This window comes from Chrysochloris asiatica, unplaced genomic scaffold (assembly GCF_000296735.1).
Source record: "Chrysochloris asiatica unplaced genomic scaffold, ChrAsi1.0 scaffold00157, whole genome shotgun sequence".
Lineage (NCBI taxonomy): Eukaryota > Metazoa > Chordata > Mammalia > Afrosoricida > Chrysochloridae > Chrysochloris > Chrysochloris asiatica.
In genome coordinates this window covers 426945-446707 of record NW_006408675.1, presented here as the reverse complement: position 1 = coordinate 446707, position 19763 = coordinate 426945, and the positions used below count along the sequence as shown (strand labels likewise).

At 41.1% G+C, this 19763-nt stretch overlaps 1 protein-coding gene across 1 annotated transcript in view; it reads left to right on the top strand.

Moving 5' to 3' along the window:
* The window catches only part of MCCC2 (methylcrotonoyl-CoA carboxylase 2 (beta)), a 123666-nt gene that overhangs the window by 35452 nt on the left and 68451 nt on the right, over positions 1-19763 (top strand). The window contains exon 7 of the mRNA XM_006870957.1: positions 18760-18873. Coding sequence (XP_006871019.1) covers positions 18760-18873 — 114 coding nt within the window. The remainder of the gene's footprint in view (positions 1-18759; positions 18874-19763) is intronic.

The following is a 19763-nucleotide window of genomic DNA, read 5'->3' as shown; positions in this document are numbered from 1 at the left end:
GATCCACACAATCAAAGGCCTTTGCGTAGTCAATAAAGCACAGGTAAACATCCTTCTGATATTCTCTGCTTTCAGCCAAGATCCATCGGACATCAGCAATTATATCTCTCGTTCCACGGCCTCTTCTGAATCCAGCTTGAACCTCTGGAAGTTCTCTTTTAGCACTGCTCATACATGCCCAAAGGGCATGCCAGTCTGCTGTAAGTCTTACTTAGCCTGAAGGCTTTCAGCTTTAGTTTGTGGGTCAGCAAATCTAACTCCCCTGATTAAATAAATGCTTGGTGGCATCCCACTCTGCAAACCAGCCTCCTGCCTGAAGGCACTAAACTTTCTTGCTTTGTGCCCAGGAAGCCAATGTTCTGTTTCATTCTCTTGGTGCCATTTCTCCACTGCTTCTCTGGTACCACAGTTCTCTGTCTCCTGAATCAAGGAAGTTCAGCACCTAGGGATCTCAGGATCTAAAGTATGTGCTTCATTCTTGGTTCTTTCTTGATGATTGTCAGAGAAAAAGAGAAGACCCCCAGCGAGATGGATTGGCAAAGTGGTAGCTTCACTGGGCTCAAGCGTGGCAACAATTGTGAGGTTGGCCCAGGACCGGGCAGTGTTTCGTTCTGTCATACATAGGGTTGCTGTGAGTTGGTACTGACTTGATGGCACCTAACAACAACAACAATTTCACTCAGCAAATTGTCCTCTAGGTTCATATATGATATGAAGTGTTTCACATATTCATCATTAATATTCAGTGGTGCATAGCATACCATTGTGTGTATGTACCAAAGTTTGTTTATCCATTCTTCCATTGTTGGGCACATAGGCTGTTTCCATCTTTTTACTGTTATGAATGGTGCTATAATGAATATCAGTGTGCATATTGTTTGATTTCTTGCCTGTTGCTTCCGTGAATGTTGATAGTGGATTGAAGGCAAATGAAGTATTTGACAACTTCACTATTTTCTCCATTTATCATGATATTATTTATTGGTCCGTTGGTGAGGATTTGTGTTTGCTTTACACTGAAGTGCAACCCCTATTTAAGGCTGTGGTCTTTGATCTTCGTCAGTAAGTACTTTAAGTCTTCACTTTCAGTAAGCAAGGTTGTATCATCTGCATATCACAGGTTGTTAATGAGTCTTTTTCCAATCTGATGCTGCATTTTTCTGCATATAATCCAACTTCTTGGATTATTTGCTCAGCATTACAGTTTTAATAACTATTGTGAAGAGAATATAACCCTCATGCACACCTTTCCTTATTTTCAACCATTCAGTATCCCCTTGTTCTGTTTGAGCGACTGCCTCTAGGACTATATACAGGTTCCTCATAAGCACCATTAACTGTTCCAGAATACTCATTCTTCACTATGTTGTCCGTAGCTTGTCATGAGTCACATAGTTGAAAGCCTTTGCATAGGTAAACATCATTCTGGTTTCACCCAAGATCTCTGTTTTCACCCAAGATCCATCTGATGTCAGCAGTGATACACCGTGTTCCATGTCATCATCTGAATCCAGCTTGAACCTCTGGCAGTTCCCTGTCAGTGTAATTTTCTAGCCGTTTTTGAATTATCTTTACCAGCATTTTTACTTGCATGTGATATTGTCAGATGATTTCTGCATTCTGTAAGGTCATCTCTCATTGAAATAGGCACAAATTAGAATCTCGTTCAGTCAGTTGACACAGTTGGCATAGATGAGTGAGTCCTTTTAATGCTACTTCAGTTTGTTGAAAAATTTCAGTTTGTATTCCATCAGTTCCCAGAGCCTTGTTCTTTGCCAATGCCTTCAGTGTACCTTGGACTTCCTTTAGTACCACTGGCTCTTAATTATGTGCTATCTCTTGAAATGATTGAACATTGTCCATTTCTTTTTTGGTACATTGACTCTGTGTATTCCTTCCATTTTCTTTTGATGCTTTTAATTCAATATTTTGCCTGTAGAATTCTTCACTGTTGCATGTCTGAAAGATTGGTGATTTGAACCCACCCAGAAACACCTTGGAAGAAAGGTCTGCCTATCTACTTCTAACTGGTCACAGCCTTGAAAACCCTGTGGAGTGTGCTTCTACTCTGACACACATGGGCACACCATAAGAATCGGTCAACTAGATGACAATTGTTTGTTTAAATTTTGTTTTTTAAAAAACTGTTTTATTGTGAATTATGTGATAGTTTCCATGGGAGAACATTAGCTTTACATTCATTCTATTGTATGTCGTTTCATTGCCATGATTACAGTCCCCTCCATACATCATCAAACAACCAAAGGGTATACCCGCAAGCCTGCCCCTTGGTCATCAGCACACAGCCCCTTTCCCTCTCTGGGTCTAGAGTCCCCAGCCACTCCATCTCTCCACATCATCATCTCTGCCTCCATCTCTGGTGTTGGTGCCTCTCTGGGTAGGGTCTTGTACTCCGCTCTTCTCCCCTGATGGTCCCAGGGCCCTCCACTCCTGGACTGCAAAGTCAACCACTCCCCTCCTTTTGTTACAAAATGTCCACCTTAACATTTCCAACCCTCACACTCAGTCCTTAAATTTGTTTTTGAAGGTGGTATATTGTGACTTGTGGTCTTTCTTTGAGTCACATGTTCTGCAGATACTGTTTCTGGGTCTTCTCTAAATACACACCTAATGTCATGATGATCTTGGTAGTGTGTTGTTGTTAGGTGCCATCAAGTCGGTTCCAACTCATAGTGACCTTATGTACAACAGAATGAAACACTGTTCCACAGTATTCCCTTGGCCTTGTTTTGGCTGATAGTATTGAGCTTTTTCTTACAGTCTTTTCCACACATGTAGTCAGTTTGATTTTTGTGTATTCCATCTATGAGAGATTCATGAATATTGTTGCCTTTTATGTTGTTGAAAAAAGGTATTTGCAATGAAGAAGTTACTGGTATTGAAAAATTCTCATCATGTGATCTCCAGCATCATTTCCATCACCAAGGCCATCTTTTCCAACAACTTATCTTTTTCCTTTGTTTCTAACCGTTGCATTCTAATCACCAGCAGTTATCAGTGCATCTTTTTTTTTCATCGTGTATTGAGTGAGTGAAGGCTTACAGGACAGATCACCATTTTTACATTCAGCAATCATTGTAATGATTACACAACTATTCATGCACCCTTGTTGTTATTGTTGTTAAGTGCCGTTGAGTCAGTTCTGACCCACAGCAACCCTGTACAGGGTTTCCGAGGCTGTAAATCTTTATGGGAGCAGAAAGCCTCATTTTTCTCCTGTGGAGCAGCTGGTAGTTTGGAACTGCCCACCTTGAGGTTAGCAGCCCGATTCATAACCACTATGCTACCATGCACCCTTAGTCAGTAGTTGTCTCCATTAACTTTTTTTTTTTTGTGTGTGTACACATACCACATTGTAAATAAATATTAATTTAAATGCCCAAAGGGCACATTTTGAAAACCAGCCTCCTGTCCTCAGGCATGCTGCTTTTTTTTTTTTTTTTTAATTAAATGTTTTTATTTTGGATTGTGTGAAATTTTAATGCGGACTTTATCAGCTTCACATTCAACCATTCATATAGCTTGTTTCATTACATTGATTATTATCCCCTCCATATATCATCAGTTAACAGTGTTTCTCTCTATCCTCTTTAGCTTTTTTTTTTTTTTTTTTGGATGGAGGGGGGACTTGCCTTTTTGGAATTTACAGTCTCGGCTTTTAGGGAAGGTTTTTACATTTGTTTGTGGATATCCAGGGCTCATGTATGAGATTACTAACAAGCATTACTGAATAATCAGATGAGGGACAGTTTGCTATGTCTACTAGGTAGCTAAAGTCTGATCCTCAGAGCCTATGGTTTGGACGGTCAACAATGCTTGGGCCCACAGGGGCTTGGCCTGCTGACTGGGTCTGCACGGTATGCATCCGAATCCTCCTTATTTGTTTGTTTAAGGGACGCTGCCTGTCTTAGGCGGTCAGTGGGAATTCCTCAGTCTTACCAGTCATTGAAACTCATTGCAGCATGGCAATGGCTCTGTCTTAGGTTGCCGAGGTTCCACGTGATCCTTACCCGTCTCTGGCCACATGTCCAGCATAAACAGCCGCCATCCGAGGAAGGCAGGGAGGGAGGAGATCGGCTGGGAACCCCATACGCAAGACGTTGCCAGCCCACCACCTGCTCTAAGGTGACCAAGCAGGATCACTATGCTGAGGTTCAATCAAGTTCTTAGGGAACACACGGGTCAACTGGGCAGGGCAGAAGTGGCTCAGGCAGGCACAATCCGCGCCTGATGACGTCAGACAGTAGCCGCTTCTCTTTTTCTGCAGGCTTTTTTGTTTTTCCTTTTCCCCTCCTAAACTAACTTCTCTCTGTCCACTTTATGCGCAGAAATCCCACCTTGGGGTAGGTGTCACCAGTGGCTCTCCCTGTTTGAGTCTCCCAGCCACTGCAGGCTCTGCACAAGCTGGTTCCTGCCCCGCCCCCTCATGCCCAAAGGAGCTGGGGCTGCCGCATCGTAATTTTAAGAAGCCTGTAATTCCTTGCACAGTGGTTTTTCAAAGAAGCGGGTCTAAGGCTCTGGCGCACTAAGATTCACTCAGGCTGTGAGACTGTGAATTCCTACCTGGGAGGTTTAACTCGTGAGTTGTCCCCCCCTGATCCCGGAGCCCCCACTCACCCACACCGCCTGGCCGCCCTGGCAAACCGGAAGACCTCCAGGCATGCTGCTTTATCAGTCCATGGACCTAAAGTTCACTTCTGTTCTTTCTATGCCTTCACCTCTTCCACTATCTGTCTTGTCACCAGATTTCTGGTCAGGATCTCTTGCTACTCTCATGTTCTTCCCTCTTGATGGTCCTAGGGTCCCCTGTTCCTAAAATGGCAGATTAACTGCTCCCCCTTTTAGTTGCATCTCTTTTACATTCACAGTTCTGACAGTCACCATTAGAGCTGAAAACAATTACTCGCAATTGTATTTTAACATATTAAAACCCTCATTACCAGACCCATGTGGACAAGAAGAAAACTATTCAGTTGAGTTTCTGTCTCTTATTCCCTGTGTTCTGACACTAAACACCCTCATGAAAGCTTCAAAGCCAGCCACTTTGTGCCTTTATAGCCCTCCAATTTTGGTAGCCAAAGTCTAAGTTGCCCATTCCTATTAATCCAGTGTTCCGAGGAGACATGCTTTATCCTTGATAGGGAGAGTCCTTCCCTATTTGGTTGGAATTTTGAGCAGCTTCATCCATAATGAAAGGTCCAGTTGATCAGGTTGTAGCAATTTATGTTTCCCTGTATCATAGTTCTTTATCTTCATCTGGTCAAATTCTGGTTAGCAAGCCATCCATGCTAGGTCCAGTGGGTACTGTCTGGGAGTTCTTGCACGTCTCACCTTTCTTCAGATCCATTGGTTGTTTCATTCTTAACTTTAGCCCTCAGTGGCTAGGTCAGTGTCTTTGAGCTCAGAAGTTCACCCATTACCCTGAACTTCAAATCCATCAGCCCATCCTTTTCTCTATCTCATTCCAAGGTCATTGGGCATCTGTGGAATATGGCCAATCTCTGCTCATGTCATCTTTGCAGCAACCCCTCCACCCCCACCCCTTCCACTCTTAAGTTGACCAGGGCAGTTGCCAACCAGACTGTTTGTGTGTTCCCTTTGAGTTCCAGTCTTAGAAAGGAGTTTACCCTGATGGGTAGGTTTTTTTTTTTTTTTGCCTTGATGGCTTCAGGGCAAACAGCTTGCTTGATAATGTCACAGCCAAACAGTCTGCTCCCCCACCCCCCATTGTTTTTTCTTTCAAGAAGTACCTTCTGTTCTTCTAGCTGTTCAGAGTTGGGCATCATGTCTTTTCAATTAGGAATGTCCCACCCTTGAAGGTTCCACTGAAGGGCCCATACTCTATCAAGGTTTAATAAGAAGCCTGCTTTCCTGGGTGCAATCTAGAGTCCTTTTAGATAATCCATTCCATTATAGGCTGAAGACAGGCTTATATGCGTTCTGTAATCATCTTCTCCAATGATCTTTTTTATCCCACTTAGGTGCCTATATTACACAGGCAGGCAGGTGAACTCAATATCCGCGAAACAGTCAAGCACCTCCTTACCATTAGTCCCTCTCCCTTACCCCTTCAGTCTGTGTCTCGATCCTTATATCATGTTGTTGTTAAGTGCCACTGAGTCGATTCCAACCCATAGCAACCCTGTATAGGGTTTCCAAGGAGCAGCTGATGAGCTTGAACCACCAACCTTGCAGTTCAAATGGCTTTGCAGTCTGACACGTTGATCCACAGCACCACACTAGGACTCCATATCATAGAGTCCTGTTATTCCGAGGCTGTGCATATATCACAGTCTACCGCTATTCCACTGAACCCATGTATACCTCTTCAGAGTCTGTCCCTATTGTCCCCACTCCTCTGCCCCTCTCTCCCTTCTTGTTCATTGCCCTCCCTGTCCCCCAAGTTACCATATGTCCATTCCCTGACTTATGAGTTATTGTCCCGGCCCTCTAGCCCCTGGCAACCGTCAAAGAATTACTATTCTTTTAATATGTAAATCTTTTCTAAAGTTTTTACTGTGATGGACCTATGCAATGTCTATCCTTTTGTGCCTGATTAATTTTACTCAGCATTTTGTCCCCAAGGCTCATCCATGCTATGCGGTATTTTGCAGCTTCATTGTTACTCTTCAAGGTAACATGCTATTCAAATGTGTGTATGTACTGGAGTTTGTGTACCCATTGTTTCGTTGATGGACACTTGGGTTGTCTCCAGTTTCTTGCTGTTGTGAATAGTATTGCGATGAGCATTGGTGTGCATATATCTACTCAAGTTCTAACTCGTATTTCTTGTGGCTATACATCAAGTAGAGAATTGCTGGATCATAAAGTACTTCTATTTCCAACTTTTTGAGGAAGTACCGTACCATTTTCCAGAGTGGTTGAGCCAGTTTGCAGTCCTACCAGCCATGTAGGAGGGTCCCAGTCTCAGTGTGGTTTAACACCCTAAATGTGAAAATTAGAACTGTGAGATAATCGATGAAAAGGGGCTTTGATACATGACATAAATACACTATAAACAAAACTGACAACACAAATATCAGAAGACAAAATAGATGACTGAGATCTCTTAAAAATTAGACACTTATGTACATCAAAATATTTAAACCAAAATAGTAAAACAAGAGCCCACAGGCTGTACAAAATTTGTTGGCAGTGACATATCAGACAAGAGAGTGCTCTAAAACTTATAGAACACTTCAACACATCAACAAGATGAAGTGTTCTTTTTGATGATGAATGTGATGCCATTCTTCAATTTGTCACTTCTGGCATAGTAAACCATATGATTGTCAGATTCAAAATGGCCAATATCAGTTCTCTTCAGTTCACCTAGAATATTAATCTTTGTGTGTTCCATTTCATTTTTGACAACTTCCAGTTGGTTATCTTAGATGGATAATTTGTGTATTCCATGCCCTGATAGTTAATGGATGTTTACAGATGTTTCTCCTCATTTGAATTGTTCCCCATCAGCAAATGAAGGGTTTGAAATTTTTACTCCATTCACGTTGTCATGGTTAACTCAACTTTGAGGAGAAAACTCTTTCCCAGCCATATTTTGAGTACTTTACAACCTGAGGGACTCATGTTTCTGCACTTTATCTCACAGTGTTCTGCTGTTCTTCATAATATTTTTAGTGGCTTACTCTGTTCAGAAGTATCCTGCCTCTTCTTCCTAGTCTGTCTTAGTCTGGAAACTTCTTTGAAATCTGCCCACCAAGGGTGACCCTGCTGGTATTCAGAATAATGGTGGCATAGCTTCCAGCATCACAGCAATATGTAAGCCACCATAGTACGACAAACTGATAGACAAGTGGTGATTTGACAATATCCTGCTTATATATTTTCCTGATTATTGTTACTATGTTGTTGACTTTGTTTTTAAGTGTGAGTCTTAGGATTCTTATCATAAGAGGGACTTTGTATTTGGTTGTGTAGGTTTGAACATTACTACAATTTTTGTTGTTGTTGTTGTTACAGTATCAATCCTCCTCCTTCTTGTTGTTGTGCGGTACTGTTGAGTTGGATTTGACATCATAATGGCCCTGTGTACAACAGATCAACATAATAGCTGATCCTGCACCATTCAACAGTTATTGTTGCAGTAATTGTGTCATTCCATCTCATTGACGATCTTCCTCTTTTTTAAACATGATCTCCTTCTCCAGGGGCTGGTTCCTCCTGATAACATGAGGCAAAGTCTTGCTATCCTTCCTTCTAAGAAGCATTCCCCAAGTTAGATGTGTTTATTCTTCAGGCATTGCATGGCATTAAAAGATAATGGATTTTCCCCACAAACTTTTTGAACTGCTTGCATTTCTTTGTATATTCTTTGCCAACACTATAGTTCCAAGACGTCAGGTACTCTTTGGTCTTTCTTAGTCATCATCCAGCTTCCTCATGCATTAAGAGTGATTAAAAATACCTTAGCTTGAGTCACGTGTATCTGGATCCTCAAGGTGACATCTTTAAGATATTTTTTTTGTGGCAGATTTGCACAGTGTGTTAGGTTATTTGATTTCTTGGCTGCCGCATTGATTGTGAATCCAAATAGAATGAAATCCTTGACAACTTCAGTGTTTTCTCTGTTTATTATGATGTTTACTGGTCCAGTTGTCAGGATTTTAGTATTCTTTATATTTAGGTGTAATCCATACTAAAGGTTGTTTTTGTTCTTCATCAGTAAGTGTTTGAAGTCTTCTTCTTTTTAAGAAAGCAGGATTGTATCATCTGCAAGAAGGCATTGTTCATGTAACCATATCTATTTGCAGTTCTTAGGGTCTTTCACTTTTTTTAATCTGTTTGCATTTTGGTCTGTTCTTCTATGCTCTCTTGACCTAGTTTATTATTTTAGAAATTTATCTTGTTTATTGTCTTGTTTCAGACCTTGGTTATTGTCATGAGGGCCTTGGTTAAAAGAGGTACCATATAGTTAATTTTTTTAAAAAAAGTTTTTATTGTGAATCGAGTGATGGTTTATATGGGAGAACATCAGTTTTACACACATCGTATCATATTTCATTTCATTGCAATGATTACAATCCTCTCCATGCATCATCATTCAACAATATTTGCTTCTATTACCTCTGTTGTTTTGGATGTGCACAAACACACTCAGGAATATATAATCATTTAAACAACCAAAAGGCACATTCTGTAAGCCTGCTTCCTGGCCACCAACACACAGTTTTTCTCTTTCCATGAGTCTAGAGTCTTTTAAGCTGCTCTCTCTCTCTCCATGTCATCATCTCTGCCTCCATCTCTGGATAGGGTCTCACATTCCACTTATGCTCTTCTCTTTTGATGGTCCTAGGGTCCTCTGTTTCTAGACTGTAAGATTAACTACTTCCCCGTTTTTGTTATAAAACTTCTACCTTTACAGTTGTGACAGTTGCAATTAGTTAATTTTAAAAAGCCACAAACTTTTTACTGTTGATTGAATGAAAGTTTACAGAACAAATCCGTTTCCCATTCAACGGTTCTTGATATTTTGTTTCATGTAATTGATTACAATCCTCACAGTGTAACATCACTCATCCCACTTTCTCTCTGTGTTTTCTGTTTACATTTATTTAATTGTTTTTAAACACATTGCAGTATATTTATGAATCTGAATGGTGCTTGGGAGAAATGAAATCATTCAGCTTGTTTACTTTGAGGTACTCTGATAAAAAGATTGAGGAAGAACAGAATGTTCTGAGTAAGAGAGACTTTTTGTATTATATGTGCATTTCACCGTGTCCAGTTAGCACAGATGAACATGGGTATTCTTGAGCCAGCAGTGTTGCTCAGTTAGTATACTTAATAATGTTCTCAGATTCTGAACAGCTATTGAGCTGATAAGTATTTTTCAGCTTTTATTTTTTTAAGGAAAGCTGTTCAGATACAGATAGAAAAAATGCAACACAGGAAATAATGTCTGTGTTCTACAAATACTTTAAACTGAGAAAGAAGAAAGATGAGAGATTAACAAACAAGCATATTATTACATTGTTAATGGCTTTTCCCTCTAGCAATTGGAATTTTTCCCTCCCCAACTTATATTACGTTCATCCTAGTATTTTTTAGAACTGGATAGTCAGCTCCAGCTTTTTTTAGTGTGAGAATGGAGGTCTGGAGTTCACACAGCTTTTCAGAATTAGGTGTAAAACCTCTTGGCTCCCCAAGTCCTTCTCCATAAGGCAGGCTGCTGACCTTTGTTTTTGGTGCAATGAGACCTAGTCTCTGTTTGTTCAGGCAAGGTCTGGAGGGTAATGAAATTTTGTCGGAAGCTTTTCTAGACAATTACCTATTTCCTAGCATACCACTTTCCCCATATCTTATTACTTAAAATTTTGTTTGTGCCTTTTGTGGAGGTGATGACAAGTATTGTTATTGTCAGTTACACATCATTCTTAGCCTTCTTGCTCTTGTTACACATGTCACGAACACCATGTGCCTCCTCACGTTGGCAGGGGGATCTCTTGGTTTGTCTATATCATGAAACGTGTTCACCTCAGCAGTGACCGTGTGGACTTCAGCCCTGCTCAGTGGAGCGTTCTTTGGAGTTCACCATGTCCTGATGCCAGTGAGGGTAACTGTGGTGTCTCTTCTGGCACAGTGCTCCGAGTTGTGTCCCCACGGCCAGCCAGATCTGTACTGAGTGTGGTGAGAAATAGTTTTGGTCATGTATTGTAGGTCCTTATAATACCCTCAGGATAAATATAGCAGATTTTTCTCTCAGGACCTTCAGACGATTTGTCCATTGAGCTGAGAGGCCTGTGTAAGGACTTCGTGGGCAGCATGGGTCAAGGAGCATTGTGAGTGCTGTAAGCGTCTGTGCTTCCAGAGACAGAGCAGCCACAGTGGTAGTGTTCATTCCCTCTGTCCCTGAACCACGGTGGTATGACTTCTCCACTGTGGGAGAAGAGAAGACTGTGAGATAGTACTCCTGACTGCTCTTACATGAGTTCTTTTACTTCATTTAGATTTCTACTTAAGGATTTGCTGTAGCGATATTAAGTTTGGTGCCTGTTCATACTTGTGACTATTATGGATGAGAACATTAGAGAATTTTGATTCTATATCCTTAGTAACTAGGAGAGCTGGTGGCACTGTGGGATAAGCATTGGACTGTCAAACCCAGGCTGCAGTTCAAACTCTAGCTGCTCCATGGAAGAAAGGTGAAGCTTTCAGCTCCTGTAAAGATTTATAGCCTCGGAAACCCTATACTATAGGGTCTCTATGAGTTGGAACCAGCTTGATAGCCCCTAACACCAACCACAACATACTTAGTATTGTAGCTCTTGTGTTTGTTTTGATTAAATGTTGAGCTTTGTTAAGATCCAGTTTACACACCACATGACTAACCTATTTAAAATGCATACAGTTCAGTGACTTTTAGGGTAGGGTACTCAGAGCTGTGTTTTTCTATCACCACAATCAGTTTTATCTTCTTTTTATTCCCCCCCCCCCCGCCCCATTTCCACACAATCCCCTCATCTCTGTGTGTGTTTTTTTAAGGTGCCAGTCAGGTCAGTTCCAACTCTTAGTGACACTGTGGACAATAGAACGAACCACTTTGGTCCTGCACCATTCTCCACTCTAGGCATGACTAATCTACTTTCTGTCTCTATGGATTTGCCTATTCTGGAAATTTTATAGAAATGGAATCATACAGTATGTGGTCTTTTCTGATTCATTAATTTTACTTAGCATAATGATTTGAAGGTTCATCCATGTCAGTCTCTTGTTTTCTTTATTACCTCTGCTTGTAGTCTGTCTCCTATCTCTGGACTAGATGGACAGTTTACAGTGCGATACACTGAAGAGCAACAGCACCTTCTAAACAAGTTTGTCTCAACTCTCCAAATGTGCTTCAGTTGTTGTCACTTAAGACAAATGGTTTTTGATGTCTGAATTAGTTATTGATGCTGTTAAACAAATTACCCCAAAACGTAGTGGTTTACAACTAACTACATACATTTATTATCTGACAGTGTCTGTGGGACAGGGATCTAGGCATAGCTTAGCTGGGTCCTCTGCTCAGGATCTCTCACAGGACTGTAGTCATCTCATGACTTGACTTGGAAGGATGCCTTCCCTAACTCATTCACGTGGTTATTGGCAAGATCCAGTTAACTTTTGGGCTGCTGGCCTGAGACCTCAGCTCTTTATGAGCTGTTGGCCAGAGACCTCTCTCTTCTCACTGCCATATGGTCTCTCCATAGAGCATCTCACTACATCTCAGTAGCTAAAAGTGTGTGCCAGCAAGAGAGAGACCCAGCAAGTCAAATCAGTCTTTTATAACCTGATCATGGAAGTAACATCTTATCACTTGTCGCATGCTATTCATCAGAAGTCTCTAGGTTCACCTCACAGTCAAGGGGAGGGGCTTACACAGTTATTAGTTGGCCATTAGAAGTCATCCTACCACAATCTCCTGAGCCTGGGTTTTGTAATATATTAGCATATTAGCAATGTCTTCAAACGTAATGGCAGTTGTGAGGTTGGCACAGGACTGGGCAGTGTTTTGTTCTGTTATGCATGGGGTCATTATGAATCAGAACCGACTTGACCTGTCAGTGCTGGGCTGCGAATCACAAGGTCGGCAGTTTAAATCCACCAGCTACTTCTTGGAAACACTATACAGGATCGCTATGGGTTGGAACTGACTTGATAACACTTAATAACAACAACAGCAACACAATATATTAGCTGGTCTCAGAGACTGCTAGGTTCCTTGGTTGCAGAAGAATTGCATTTGGAGTGCCCGTAATTGTTATTGTGGTTGTATGCTGTCAAGTTGGTTAATAACCTGAGCTAATAATCTGTCAGCTATTCATTTGTGGGGGGAGCACGGTGGCTCCATTAGGATACTAAACACAGGGTTGGCAGTTCAAGTCCACCAGCCATTCTGTGGGAGAAAGATGAGGCTTTCTGCTCCTGCAAAGATGTACACTCTTGATAACTCCATATAAAGTCACTGTGAGTTGAGACCAGCTTGATGGCACTTAAGAATAACAACAGCATTCATTTGTAGGACATTGCTATTAAATTGTTAGATCGTTTTATTTGTTTCTTTCACTTTTGTCTTACTAAATTTTGACCAAATAATTCCTTTTTTTTCGGTCTCCTGATCTCTACCCGTCACTGCCACTCCATCCTTGTTGAACACAAATTTGGTAGTTGCTCCTCTTTTCTCTTACATCACTGAGCCTCTTCTTTGACTTTTTTTTTAATTTAAGGTTTTTATTGTGGATTGAGTGAAAGTTTACAGGGCACATCATCAGTTTCACATTCAACAATTCATATAACTTGTTTCATTACATTGATTATAATCCCCTCCATATACCATCAGTTAAAAGTATTTCTCTTTTTAAAAAACATACAAACAAACAAAAAAAAACCCCACTCAGGCATATATAATAAATTACATCTCCAAAGGGCACATTCTGCAAGTCTGCTTCTGGCCACCAAGTCTTAGTCCTTCTCTTCTTAGTTGATGAATCTAGAGTCCTCAGCCGCTCCCCCTCTCCATGCCCCCATCTCTGGTGCTGCTGCTTCTCTGGATAAGGTCCCGCAATTTGTGTGTTCCTCTCTTGATGATCCTAGAGTCCTCTGTTTCTGGACTGTAAGATTAACCACTCCCCTTTTTTTGTTACAAAACTTCTACCTTTACAATTGTGACAGTCGTGATTAGTCATGATAGCAGTTATTTACTATTGAATCTTACAAATCTTATCCCCATCTCCTTTCACCAGACCCATCTAGACAAGATGATAACTATTCAGTGGGGACTCTTTCTTTCCCACCACACTCTTAACTAAGCTCCCTCTTGAAACCTTGTAAGCCAGTCACTTCATGCCTTTATTGCCCCTCATTTTAGATAGCCAATGTCTAAGTTGCCCATCCCTATCTACCCTGTGCACAGAGCGGATAGCATTGATACTTGATTTGAAGACTCTTTCCCTCTCTGTTGGTATTTAGAGTAACTACTGCTCTGAGTATAGGTCAGGTTCATCATGAAGATGTATCTTCTGTCACTGTAGCTGTTTCAGTCTACTTGTCCTTTCTAGTGGGAATGTCTCACCTCATAAGGTTGTGGATGGGCCTCAGGATTCCACCCAAGGTCCTATACTCTGTAGAGGCTTTGCACAAGGCCTATTTCACTGGGCAAGTTGTAGAACCCCTTTGAGGTATTCCAATCAGTTATAGGCTGAAGACGGGCTTACAAGTTTTCTGTAATTATGTTTCCCAACATTCCTTTCTATACCACTCAAGTGTCTATTTTACAATAGTAGGCAAGGGAAACTAATATTCATAAGGCAGTCAAGGATTTTAGTATTATTTACCCTCTTCAAGCTATACCTAGATCCCTGTATCCCAGAGCCCTGTTATTCCAAGGTTGAGTATGCATCACTATTTATCTCTGTCCCACTAGGCCTTGCAAACCTGTCTCAGTGTTCCCCTATCTATCTTGTTCTTCTACCTCCTCCCCATTTCTTGTATTGCCCTCCCCAACACGCAAAATAACCCCCCCACCCCAACCCCATTGTGGTTTCCTTATATTCCATTAGTTCTTCCCTCCATTTAAGATAGTCTATTTTATCCAGTAATCTACCTGACCTTCCCACCACCTGGATCTCTGTTCTTCTGTGTTTACCTTTTTTCACATTGTAATTGTTTTGATCATAGACTGACCTCCTTCTTTGACTTTTTAAGAGGGAGAGGACTAGTACTGAAATAGTTTGAACTGAACCTGGTGTTATTTTACAGAGAACAAGGTGATAAAGTGCAACTGTGTCCTTGTCACAGTTTTTTCCCTGTAAAACCTTTTCTAGTATTTGACTTTGAAAAAAGTCCATAATGTATTTCAAACAGTACAAAGAATAATAACACTCATTTATGTACCACCTGTTTTTTTTTTTTTTTAAGTTTTTATTGTGACTTGAGTGATAGTTTACATGGGAGAACATTGGTTTTACACTCATCCTATTGTATTTTATTTTATTGCAATGATTACAGTACCCTCTGTGCATCATCATTCAACAGTATTTGCTTCTATTCCCTCTTTTTTTGGATGTACAAAAAAACCCACTCAGGAATATATAATAATACAAACTACCAAAGGCACATTCTTCAAACCTGCCTCCTGGCCACTAGCACACAGCCTTTCTGTTTCCATGAGTCTAGAGTCTTCAGCTGCCCTCTCTCTGCATGTCATCATCTCTACTTCTGTCTCTGGTGTCACTGCTTCTCTGAATAGGGCCCCACATTCAGCTTATGCTCTTCTCCCTTGATGGTCCTAGGGTCCTCTGTTTCTGGACTGTAAGATTAACTACTTCCCCATTTTTGTTACAAAACTTCTAAACTTTATAGTTGTGACAGTTGCAATTAGTCATGGTAGCAAATACTCACGGTTGAATCATAGAATCTTATCCCCATCTCCTTTCACCAGAGCCATCTAGATAAGATGCAAACTACTCAGTGGGGATTCTACCTTCCTCTGCCTACTCTGAAACTAAACTCCCTCTTGAAAACTTGTAAGCCAGTCACTTCATGCCTTCATTTGCCCCACCACCCCATTTTAGGTAGCCAGTGTCTAAGTAAGTTGCCCGTCCCTATCAGCCGTGTGTACAGAGGGGATAGGAATGATCCTTTGTGTGATGATTCCTTCCCTCTTAGTCGGTATTTTGAGCTACTACATCCATAAATGTAGGTTAGGTTCATCAAATTGTAGCAATTTACACTGTTTCCTTTATCAAAAACTTTTTTATCTTCCTCTAGTTGAGTTCTGAGCATCAAGCCATCGAAACTAGGTCAAATGGGTACTGTCTGCAAGTTGGGGCATTCTTGTGCATCTCCCCTCATTTCATATCATCTGGACACTTCACTCTCAGCTCTAGCCCTCCATGGCTATGTCCTTATCCATGGGCTCAGGAGTCCCCAGGTCATACCACACTTTGGACTAACCAGCCCTTCCTCTTTTCTCTCTCATCTCGACAGGAATCTATGGAACATGGTCGAACTCAGGCCATATTTTCATTCCTGTTTTTCCCCCACTTTCACTCACCAGTTGACCAACGTGGTCACCAGCAATCTTACATGCCTGCTCATGTGTTCCCTTTAAGTTTCTGTCTTGGAGGGGGTTTGTCCTGAAGGGACTTGATTGCTTGCCTTGCTAGCTCCCCGGCGAACAGCTTGCTTGTTCTTGTGGTAGTCAGTCAGATGGCTGTTTTTGATTTGGATTTTTCCTGCTGATCTTTCTTTTAAGAAGTGTTTTCTGTTCCTCTGGCTGCTTCAGGCTGGTCAGCATGTCTTTTTAAGTGGGAATGTCCCAGCCTCAGAAGGTGCTGGATGATGATCAGGATTCCACCTAAGGTCTTAGATGCTACAAAGGGTCCACAAGAAGCCTCTTTAACTGGTCAAGTTCTAGCACCACTTTTAGGTATTCATATCATTTATAGGCTGAAGACTGGCTTGCAAGCTTTCTGTAATCAATGTTTCCCGGTACTCCTTTCTATATAACTCAAGTGTATATTTTACAATAGTAGGCAAAGGAAACCAATATTCATAAGATAGTCAAGCATCTTAACATTATTTCCCCTTTTACCAATTCAGACTATGCCTCAATTCCTGTATTACATAGCCCTGCTGTTGTTCCAAGGTTGAGCATACATCAACATTTACCTCTGTCTAATTTAGTCCATGCAAACCCGTCTCAGAGTTTCCCTATCTACCTTGTTCTTCCACCCCCTTCCCCTTCTTGTGTACTGCCCTCCCCTACACCTGAACTATGATATGTCTATCCCCTCCCTTATGCTCTACCATCCCCTCCCTCCCTCCCTCTCCTGTGCACCACCTTTAATAAGTGTGGTGTACTTTAATAAGTGTGGTGGTGACTCCATATAGTGAGCACTGCACTGTGAACCACAAGGTCTATGGTTTGAGCCCACAAGCTGCTCTGTGGGAGGGAAATGAAGCTTTCTGCTCCTGTGAAGATTGAAAGCCTCGGAAACAGGGTGGCTATGAGTTGGAACTGACTTGATGACACTTAACAACAGCAATTTTTCATTTTATTATTTTTACCTCAGATTTTAAAAAAAGAACATTTTATCCATTAATAATTTATTTATCCATTTGGAATGTTACACTGGTAGACATTTAGGTTGTTTGTATTTCTTTGGCTGGCATAAGTACTATAACAGTGAATGCTTCCTTGTTCTCCTGAGCAAGACTTTCTAGCTGTCTTTAACAAAGACTTCTGGGCGATTGATCAGCAAAATGATCAGTGATAAATACTTCTGTAATACTTAGACATAAATGTTGCAGCCACTTTAGATAACATACATGAAAGCTTTAGTTAAGGAAAAATACTTTTGGTGATACCTGCGTTAGATGGAAAAATATTAGCTCTTGCGTCCTTTCCATTTTTGTATTAATGCTAGTTCTGGTAGCGTAGTGGTTACGAATCGGGCTGCAAACCTTAAGGCCAGCAGTTTGAAACTATCAGCTGCTCCGCGGGAGAAAGATGAGGCGTTCTGCTCCTGTAAAGATTTACAGCCTCGGAAACCCTGTACAGGGTCACTATGGGTTGGAACCGACTCGACGGCACTTAACAACAACAATCATAATTTAAAAAAACATGTACATGACTGCAAGGGAAACTGAGGAGATAGTGGAATTAATAGCAAAACTGCTTTCATATAAGTCTATGTTTACAATATCTGTGACATACTGCCTGTCTAGGGATAATCAATCCCATATTTATTTTCTTTGTGGCATACTAATCGCCGATGAATTAAAAAAATTATACATAATTTCAAACGTACATAGAAGTAGAGAAAACACAACTGTACCCAACTTTAACTCAATTAACTTTCTTTTGAGCGAGATTTTTAACTGCAATAGGAACAATTTTATTTTTAGGAAGCATTATTTGTAGACAGCAGTGACACAGAATATTGATAAAGTTCATTTACAGAATTATTTCAGTATTCCTATGAGGTAAGGAATTCTGGTGTGGTACTGTGATAAGCACTGGACTGTTAACCCCAAGGTTGGTAGTTCAAACCCAGCAGCAGCTCCTCAGAAACCCTATACGGGGGGTCACTGTGAGTCAGAATGACTATTTGGCACTTACCAACAAACAACAACAACAACAACAACAACAACAGTGAGGTAAGTGGTAGTCATTTAAGAGTATTCACAGTATTATTTAAATTCTTATGTTATTTTAATAAAGTTATGCCAAATTATGGACAAATTATAATTTGTCCATTAGTGGCTCAGGGTAAAAGTTTAAAAACTAGTTTTCTCTCTTACAGTGAAATTGTCCATAAAATTTTTAAGCTGTGATGTGTTGTTGTTGTTGTTGTTAAGTGCCATCGAGTCGGGTCCGACCCATAGCGACCCTGTACAGGGTTTCCGAGGGTGTAAATCTTTACGGGAGTAGAAAGCCTCATCTTTCTCCCGCGGAGCGGCTGGTAGTTTCGAACCGCTGACCCTAAGGTTCGCAGCCCGATTCGTAACCACTACGCTACCAGAGCTCCTTGTAAGTCCTTCATAATACTTTGATACAAGAAGTTAGGAAAACATTCCAAATGATGGAGGGCTACATTTTTAATATGAAGTCCAAGGATCAGCTAGTAATTGCCACTGGTCACTGTAACATTTGTGGGACTATAGATGTAGAGGTTATAGAGTTCACTGCTGGAGCTGCACCTCATGGTTGGTTGTGTGCTTTGATTCCAGATAGCGGTGGTGATGGGTTCCTGTACAGCAGGAGGTGCTTACGTGCCTGCCATGGCTGATGAAAACATCATTGTACGCAAGCAGGGAACCATATTCTTGGCAGGACCTCCCTTGGTAAGAACATATTCTTGATTAATGTGCTTTGGAGCATTTTATATTGATCTGTTTGACAGGAAGTCTTTCAGTTTGATAGGCTCAAGGTTGCTGGTTTTCAGAATTACTGTGGAACAGACCATCACTTACCGATTCAAACTGAAGCTGAAGAAAATGAAAACAAGTCCACAAGAGCCAAAATATGACCTTGAATTTATCCCACCTGGATTTAGAGACCATCTGAAGAACAGATTTGATGCATTAAATACTAAAGACCGAAGACCAGAAGAGTTGTGGGATGACATCAAGAACATCATACATGAAGAGAGCAAAAAGTCATTAAGAAGACAAGAAAGAAGAAAAAGGTTAAAATGGATGTCAGAGGAGACTCTGAAACTTGCTCTCCAACATAGAGAAGCTAAAGCAAATGGAAAAATTGAAGAGGTCCAAGAGCTGAACAGAAAATTTAAAAGATCAGCTCGAAAAGACAAAACCAGGTACTATAATAAAATATGCAAAGATTTGGAACTAGAAAACCAAAAGGGAAGAACACGATCAGTATTTCTCAAACTAATTCAAGCCTCGACTTTCGTTATTGAAAGATTCTCTGGGTAAATTATTGAATGTTGCAGAATGCATCAAGAGAAGATGGAAGGAATACACAGAATCATTGTCTCAAAAGGAAATGGTTATAGGAGTGGAGGTCCCTAGAACCATCAAGGGAGAAGAGCAGAGAGTGGGACCCTACCCAGAGAAGCAGTGATGCCTGAAATGGAGCTAGAGATGATGACGTGGAGCGATGGAGCAGCCGAGCCTTTAGATCCAGAGAGGGAGAGCGACTGTGTGCTGAAGACCTGGGGGATACAGGGGAAGGATTGCATGGAGGGGATTGTAACCATGGCAATGAGACG